This window comes from Microtus pennsylvanicus, chromosome 20, assembly GCF_037038515.1.
Source record: "Microtus pennsylvanicus isolate mMicPen1 chromosome 20, mMicPen1.hap1, whole genome shotgun sequence".
Lineage (NCBI taxonomy): Eukaryota > Metazoa > Chordata > Mammalia > Rodentia > Cricetidae > Microtus > Microtus pennsylvanicus.
Window position 1 is genome coordinate 631,011 of NC_134598.1, and position 8,882 is coordinate 639,892.

The following is an 8,882-nucleotide window of genomic DNA, read 5'->3' on the forward strand; positions in this document are numbered from 1 at the left end:
GCAGGGGAGTGATTATTCAGACACAGGGAGCCTATGGTGTCATAATGATTCAAACCACTCCAGTCTTGGATGTCCTGGGTGTTACCTCCCCTATCCAAGTGCTGGGATTGGTACAGCATGTGCCACCATGCTGGGTTTATATGGTGCTGAGGACTGACTGATCTTAGAGTTTTGTATATAGCAGGCTAGCACTGTACCTGCTGAGCCAATGCCCAGCTTCATTTTGAGTTTCAGCCTGCTTGAAGACTGGGCTGATGTATAGAAATTCATTGAGTTGTATAGACTTCAGGTCTGGTTAATTTTGGTATGTGAAGTTTTTATTTATTTGCAAATTTTTTTATAATAAAGATTATAAAGTTAAAAACAGTTTGGCTTGGGGAAGAAGACTGGGTTTACACTGTTTTGTGTGTTTCGTGCGTTATGTCCATCTTTAAAACAACCATTGGGAATCTGAGCCCAACAAGATTCCTCTTGGTTTCTGTAATACCTTTTGAACCCTTGCTTGTCTGAATTTTGTTTTGTTTTGAGACATATACTCAATTATTAATGTTAAACTTTTAAAAAAGTTATCATTACTTTGATATATAACTTTTTATTGACCCTTTTGATATATTTTTTTTTTTGGATTTTTTGAGACAAGGTTTCTTCGTAGCTTTTGGTTCCTGTCCTGGAACTACTGGAACTAGCTCTTGTAGACCAGGCTGGCCTCGAACTCACAGAAATCTGCCTGCCTCTGCCTCCCGAGTGCTGGGATTAAAGGCGTGCGCCACCACCGCACGGCCGACCCTTTTGATTTTTAAAGATTTATTTTATTCATGTGTATGTATGTGTCTGCTTGAGTGCCTGTGTACATGTGTGTGTTTGAGTATACATATATGTGTGGATATCTTTGTACATGCAGTGGCCAGAAGAGGGTTGTCAGGTCTCTTGGAGCTGGAGTTACAGATGTTGTGTGTCTCTGAGCTACATACATGTGTTCTGAGATCTGACCTCTGGTCTTATAATTGTGCGGCAAGTGCTCCTAACCACTGAGCTGTCTCCCTCCAGCCCCATTGCTAAAGGTTTTGGTCATAGCCTATGGTCAGTTTTCTTCTGTGCAATTTAGACCAGAGTGGCTATCACTTTCTCATAAATATGCTTCCTAGTGATTTTGTTCAACTTACCCATTCTTTTAATTTTCTTTTCCTTGGAGAAGCGATTTCAGTAACGAATGAGGTAAATTTATAAGATGCCCAATTCTCCCCTGGAGACAATCTTAGCAGATATTAGCACAGCTGAAATCTCTTCTTTCTTCCATTGGTTCCCAGACTCACTTGTAGACACTGCTTTAGAGATTTTCACCCTGATCATCGAGGCAGACTGTGGGTGTACATACTCACCAGAGCAATGGTTTCTCTTTTTGGGGTACAATCTTGATTTTACCTAAGGGAAGGTTCTGCTAGCTGTAGATGGATGTCCCAGGGTCAGAAACTATATCAAACATAGCATCCATGGCAGACAGTCAGAAGTGCATGTTCAGTGTGCAAAAGGACTTGCTTCTGGTGACACAGTCCTCCAAAGTCTCATACACGGAGGAAGGGCGCTGTTTTTAGAATGTGCTTGCACGTCTGCAAATGGTTAGCCCTATAGGTTCTTACGGAGATGTGAGGCTGTCACACAGTTATTATCATAGAACACTTGCTGCACTGTATTTTTTCCGAGGGATTTTTAGAAAGTATATTGATTATTACCTGGAGATAGTTGATCTTTTGTCTACATCCTGTAGAAAGTGGCCACAAAATCAACGAACCTCAGGCTTGTTAGGGACTGCAGGAGCAAAGCAAAGCAAAAACTAGGTAAATGCTAGGTAAATTCCCGGTTTAGAATTTCTCGAGGGTTAAGGGACTACACTGGAGGCAGGGAAATCTGTTCCCCTTTGCTCGGATTCCCCTCCGCTGACCTTGTGTTCCTTCCCCGAGGACAGAAGCGAGTGAGGAACAGAGCCTGAGGTCCAACAACATTGCGGAGCTGAGCCCGGGAGCCATCAATTCCTGTCGAAGTGAATACCATGCGGCCTTCAACAGTATGATGATGGAGCGCATGACCACAGACATCAACGCCCTGAAGCGGCAGTACTCTCGCATCAAGAAGAAGCAGCAGCAGCAGCTCCACCAGGTGTACATAAGGGCAGGTAGGGAGAGTCTTCCATTGGTTCGAACTTGACCTCAGAATTCTCACTGTTGTGGCAAAGTCCTGATGAGAGCAGAGTAAGGGGTTACTTTGTCCCATGCGGTGGCTCAGAGCCATTGCGGAGGGGAAAGCGTGGAGGTGAGAACAGCTATAAGGGGGGTGGGGGTGGGGGGGTGGGGGGTGTGTGCGGCAGGCATGTGAGGGGGTGGTAGGCTTGTGAGGCAGAGGCAGGGAGCAGGAGACATGTGTGCACAGAGTAGGTTTCCTTTCCTCTTTTGCCCTCGTACTCAGTCCAAGACCTCAGCCCAGGGGTTGGTGCAGCTCGCCTTCAGGGTGGGTCTTCCCTGGGAACCTCTCTGGACACCTTCACAGACATGCCGCCCGTGTGTCTCCCAGGTGGCTCCTAGTCTAGTTGAGAATGAAGATTGGCCATCATGCCTTTATCTATCAGCCAGCAGGTCCCAGAAAGTAGCATATTTAGAATCTCACTTTCAACTTTATTTTATCAGGGTGTAAAGAAGAAAAGGACCTTGGGTTCTTTTTAGGCCCCAAGGAACAGGCTGTGGATGGTATTATACCCCATTTACTGTATAAGTGTGCTTGTCCAGAGGGATTTACAAATGATTAAAATGTTGCTGAGCAATGCAATCCTTGGACTTGAGAAATTTTAGAAATTCAAATTCGTGGGCTAGTGCGATGTCCCAGGGGGTAGACGTGCACAGATCTGGTAGCCTGCGTCAGTTCCTGGATGCTACTGTCCTCTGGCCTCCCTGTGTGCACCGTGGTCCACATGTGTCCGCGCTCATCTGAATGCACACGTGGAAACAAATAAGCAATAAGAAGCTTAAGCATCTGAAAATGGGATCTAGCCATCTGTGTACTTCACAGAGGTTCTGATAAGGAAGATGGGAGAAACTGGGTCTCACTGATAAGCCGCTCCCAGCGTGTCAGGAGTGGTGGAGAACAGCCTCATGCCATTCGGTTGAAAGGCTTCTTTTCCAAGGATTGTCGAGCTCTTTTTTTCTCTTTTATAATCCCCCCCAATCACAGTGACCAATCGGCCTTGCTGTTTAATACATGCTGACTTGGGAGTGGGTCTCCTGTCCCTAATGAAACTGTTGTCTATCGGAGTTCACAAAGATATCAATTTGGTATGCGGCTTCTGAGCATGTGACTGGTCTTGGACAAAAACTGAATTCACTGTTGGGAGAAAGAGGGAAATCTTGAAGGATTTTTCCACTTGGAACCATTAAGAAAGCAATCAGGAGTATACATTACCATTCTAAAGGAGAGGACGGGGGACATAGTGGGCAAAGATGGGGCCAGAGAAAGACTAAAAACCAGCAGGGGCAGCACCCAACCCTGCCACCCTGTCTCTGATGACAAGGACATCAGTTTCAAAGGGCATAGACGGCCCGTTTCCCCTGCTGCTTCTCATACCTATCTCCCTTTGGTTATTCTCCTCCCAACATGCAGCTCTCTATGGCGGAGATTTCACAGCTGAGGTATCGTAGCATCCTGTGGTGTCAAAATGCAGCCCGGGCTTCATCTTCACAACTTCCTGCAGTGTGCTCTCAAAGTCTCCTCATGGGGCTCTGACTGTGCCAGACAGACCGATTGCACCACGGTCCTGAAGAGAGCAGTGGCAGGCTCTGTGTGAAGTTGCGTCCAGAGAGGGGACGTGCTCACACATGTCAATGTGCATCTTTTGTGCTGTCCTTTCTCAAGAGCATCTTTGAGGGGATGGGGAACCCGTTTATTTACACCTTGTTCAAGACTGCTTTTATGCTACAGTGGCCGAAAGATTTATAGGATAGAAAGTTTACTGGTCCCCGCTGCAGAGCAGGACTCCAGGGGTTCGCATTAAATAAGGGCAGAGCTTGCTGCCCAGAGGCAAACTTACAGAGCACTGGCTTCCTGATTTCAGGGTGCCTATAAAGTCATTTAGAGATGGGGCTGAAGTCCAGAGTGTGTTTCAGCAAGTTAGCTAGCTGGAGATGCTTTAGCTCCTGAGTGGGGCCCAGACTTTGAGGTTTTAGAGGAGATGGAAGAAGATATTAGCATGAAAGTTATCTTTAACTCTCAGAAGAAGACTGCAGCTTCCGAGAATAGAAGGTAGTGATATGGATAGTACTTGAAGTACCAGAGTCTCAGGTTAGAGAGGGCCTGAGGTACCAGAGTCTCAGGTTAGAGAGGGCCTGAGGTACCAGATTCTCAGGTTAGAGAGGGCCTGAGGTACCAGATTCCCAGGTTAGAGAGGGCCTGAGGTACCAGATTCCCAGGTTAGAGAGGGCCTGAGGTACCAGATTCCCAGGGTAGGGAGGGCCTGAGGTACCAGATTCCCGGGTTAGAGAGGGCCTGAGGTACCAGATTCCCGGGTTAGAGAGGGCCTGAGGTACCAGATTCCCGGGTTAGAGAGGGCCTGAGGTACCAGATTCCCGGGTTAGAGAGGGCCTGAGGTACCAGATTCCCGGGTTAGAGTGGACCTGAGGTACCAGATTCCCGGGTTAGAGAGGGCCTGAGGTACCAGATTCTCAGGTTAGAGAGAGCCTGAGATACCAGATTCCCTGGGTAGGGAGGATAGGAAGTCGAGATCTTTGAGACCCTAGAGCTCCTGTTTTCTTGGGAAAATGAGGAGAAATGTTATATGCAGAGAGTATGCTGGAGGTGTTGAGAATCAGAAGGAACTTAGGGCCACTAATAAAGATTTGAGTAGATCACTGGACAGACTGAAAGAGGGACCAGGAGGAAAGATTGGTGACGTCAGGGCATGCCCCTGGTAACCCACTTCTACAGTTTCAACCACTTACACATATCGATGCAACTGTAAATTCTCTGAGGGACAGTTAACCATCAGTTAGGTCAAGGTCATGATGATGGGTCAATGCTGGGATCTGCCGGCTGCGACCAAGCCTTTCATACAGGAGCCCTTTGTAGAATATACCCATCCAAACCATAGCATGTCCCCAGCCTCCAGTGCATCAGTTTCTGTGTTCCCAGTCACATGGCTCTGCTGGCACCTGGAAAATCAATGGGGTAAGCTCTGTGAGATTGCTGTTGAGACAGTGTGTTTCTGTGTGGTTTGCTTCACACGGCCTTTCAACCTTTCTTCCAGACAAAGGCCCAGTCACCAGCATCCTCCCATCCCAGGTAAACAATTCTCCAGTGATAAATCACCTTCTGCTAGGGAAAAAGATGAAAATTACAAACAGAGCCACCAAGAATGCAGTCATCCACATCCCCGGCCATGCAGGAGGTAAAATGTCTCCTGTCCCCTACGAAGACCTCAAGACCAAGCTCAACTCTCCTTGGCGGACTCACATCAGAGTCCACAAAAAGAACACGCCACGGACCAAGAGTCATCTGGGCTGTGGGGACACCGTAGGGCTGATTGAGGAGCAGAACGAAGGCTGTAGGGCCAGCGGCCTGGGGGCAGCTGAGGAGTTTCCCTCGAGCTGTGCAGCCACAGCTCATGGTGAGGGCAGCAGCTGTTCCGGTGGCACTCCGAGGACAATCGAAGGGCAGTCGCCCGAGCCAGTATTTGGGGATGCCGATGTTGTCGATGTGGCTGCAGTGCAGGTGAAATTAGAAGCCTTGGAACTGAACCAAAGGGATGCCCCTGCCGAGACTGAGCCCAAGGCGCACCTTCCCTGCCAGCAGCATGCCCCAGAGTCAGCGGGTGGCCCCGGGGAACACCAGGCTCCCAGCAATCCTCTCCCTGCCAGCAACTCAAAAGCCCCGATCTTCAGCCCTTTTCCTAGCGTCAAGCCGCTTCGAAAGTCAGCCACGGCCAGGAATTTGGGGTTGTACGGCCCCACAGAAAGAACCCCAACCATGCACTTCCCTCAGATCAGCAGGAGCTTCAATAAGTCGGCCACTGGGGGCAGCAGCACTAAGAAGCGATGACCCCTCCCGGTGGCCACACCCTTCCTGTTCTGTTTGTCCAGTCAGAACGAATCGAGAGCCAAGCACCACTGCCCATCAAAGTGGGAACTGGAAGTGTCATGGTGGGAACCAGGGTCGGGGCCTTTCCTACCCACTAGGTAGCTGGGAAAGTGGATTCTTGTGACTGGATAAATTGTGTGCTTCTCAAGTGTGGAGTTTCCCCAATTTTCCTTGTGAACTCTTTAGAAAAGACAATATGTAGACTGTTAAGCCCTCTTCCGGCCTTCTCAGGGCCTTTTTGGGATCTCTGAAAACAACAACACGTCCCCCTGGCCTTCCTGTCCTCTGGGCATCACTAATCCTCCAGCATGAACGAACACACCAGCTTGCTAGAACTGAAACTGTACAAATAAGTTTCTTAGTTGCAAAAAAAACAAAAAACAAAAAACCTGTCCTGATGTTTCTCTTTCCCCTCTGCCGGAGAGGGGAGGAATTTGTGTGTGTGATGAGTGTGCGTGCGTGCATGTGTGTGTGCGCTTTAATACCTGTCTTCAGATTGTTTTTTATTCTTACGCTAAAGCAGAAAAATCAAGATAGTCTTTCTTTAACTTTCTACTTCTACCCGTGAAAAGAAAACCTTCACATCAGTTGACAATGATGTTAATAACCAAACTGAAGAGCATACGCAGAGACACTCATTGGCTATGCATCAAGTAGCTGCTCCAAACCGCTTGCCGATTCCAACCTTTCCTGAGGCTCCTTTTCTTCTGGCGAGGACTCGGCGAGCTCTCTGTAGAAGACGCAGTTCCTATGCCTCCTGACCCTCTCTCCACGACAGATGTGCAATGCCTTGCCCACAACCAGAACACAGCACCCGTGACTCTCTTACTTGAATTTTGTGCTGTTGGGTTGGACTACTCTTTGTTACTTGAACACTGCCTTTCCCTGGAGCAGGCCCCAGCTCTTTCCCTCGTGTTCCTCTCTCTCATTCCCTCCCACCCTGGTCCCAGCAGGTCAGAGGTAGCTCCTCTTTGTCTCCACTATGCAGTTGGGAACTCTGTGCCACACACATGAAGTGGCGCTTCAGTTACTCCAGGTAAACAATCCAGTGTGTCTGTCATAGGACCTCACTCTGTTTCTTCTCGTATGATAAGCTGGCTTGCTGCTCTTTGTCCGCGTGCGTTGGTGACAGAGCTGATCCGAGCCAAGACTAGGAAGCCATTCCCTGCATAGCCTCCTGACTCTAAGGCTCTCTCTCCAAGGCGTAGAGGCCTGGGATGGTGTTTACAGAACGGGCTGTGAAACCTCCTCCTCATGAAAATTTAGTTCTTTCTCCAAATGCTTCGTGCACCTCTCCCTTGGCTGAATGAAGGGTTTTCCGCTCTGTCGCCACCGTCATTAGCAGAATAGAGAGACACCCTGACCTTCATCTCTGGAAGGCTTTGGCAGGTTTTTCAGGAATAATACTGTCGAAGCCGCCAGTGTTCATTTGAGCAAGTCGGTTCGCTAATTCTGAAGCCAGAGCTGGTTTCAGAGAGAGATTTTACAATGAGAGGTACTCAGTTGTTGTTTTTTTAAATAAGTCTGTGGAATTGTGTGGGCTCTTTTGAATGAAAAGCCTCTACAGGAATGTCACATTTCATGCCCTGTGTGGTATTTTTGCCCCAAAGGACCCGGGGATAGAATGCAAGGCTAATAAGTTGTTATACTTTGGGCCTGGAGTTCTGTCTGAAGTTAGCAGGCAGCTTCTCAACAGCCAACCATGTTCTTCCTAGGCCTGGGGAAGGATTTCGGTGGGTGGGGGGCTTACTTTGCACACCACCCCCAGGTGATGTGTTTTCTAAAGCTAAGCACAAAAAGGATTCCTGCTGTCTGCTAAACTTCAGATAACAACTTTTAGCCTCACTAGCGTCTTTTCTCAATTAAGTTCCCCCACCCAGCCTGTTTGACTTAAATAGAAAATTGTCCCCTATCTGCCAGGCCCTGGCTCCCCAAGAGTCTGGGTGTTGGGGGGAGGTGGGTAGTCAGGTGGGGCTGCTCTACTGAGTTCTGTCAGTATTCTCCTCTCACCTATGTCTTGAGAAAGGGACCGACACAGGGCATGGGCTGCGTGTCGGTTGAAGGGATAGTTGAGAGGGAATTTTTTTTTCAGTTAAAATGACCATGTCAATTTAGAAAACTCAACAGATTCCTATTAAAGCTCTCTGTACCAATACCATGCATGCACAGTACCAAGTAATCACAACATGAACCGGTCGACTTCTGAGCCTTGCTGTTTAGGACAAGAACTCTGCCACAGCCTGGCCCACACAGCATGTGCAAAGGCCTGTATGGACTCACCGTCTTCCCCATGTACTGGACACTTTGCAAACACCAGAAGAACTTAACAGCAGGAGTTTATTTCCACACCTGCCTGTACCCTCTCAGCACTTTTTGGGGAGTCAACCCTGCACCTCAGTCCTCTCTAAAAACCTCTAGATCTACACCTAGTTTTTAATGTCTACCTATGGCTGTAACTGTTAGGAACAATAACAATGTTCTCCTTTTCTCTCATCTCGTTCTTAAGAACTGTACTGATGACTAAGATAAATGCATAAAGTTTCTCATGGTTGTCATCGTGGTGTGGTTTTCTGTCCGGGTGCATGCGGGAAAAGGGCTGTGACATTTCTCATCTGTCACCGCTTTCTCTCCTATGGGCTGCTTGGTCATAGGAATCAGGGCATCGGCTCCGTTTTTACCCATTCTTATCCCTGGATCCCAGGGTTCCCTGTCGCTTGCCCAGGGCAGGGCAGAAGAGCAGGTTCCTGAGAAGTAGGCAGATGAGGATG

At 48.3% G+C, this 8,882-nt stretch overlaps 1 protein-coding gene across 6 annotated transcripts in view; it reads left to right on the forward strand.

Annotated features, from left to right (window-relative positions):
- Tbc1d30 (TBC1 domain family member 30) overlaps window positions 1-6,262 on the forward strand; it is a 100,909-nt gene extending 94,647 nt beyond the window's left edge. For 4 of the 6 annotated variants that reach the window (XM_075954603.1, XM_075954598.1, XM_075954600.1 and 1 more), the window contains 3 exons: window positions 1,964-2,170; window positions 2,679-2,738; window positions 5,285-6,262. In XM_075954603.1, the coding sequence (XP_075810718.1) occupies window positions 1,964-2,170; window positions 2,679-2,738; window positions 5,285-6,075 (1,058 nt within the window). In that variant the 3' untranslated portion in view covers window positions 6,076-6,262. The remainder of the gene's footprint in view (window positions 1-1,963; window positions 2,171-2,678; window positions 2,739-5,284) is intronic. The other 2 variants (XM_075954599.1, XM_075954602.1) reach the window with 1 other exon arrangement.
- The last annotated feature ends 2,620 nt before the right edge of the window (window positions 6,263-8,882 follow it).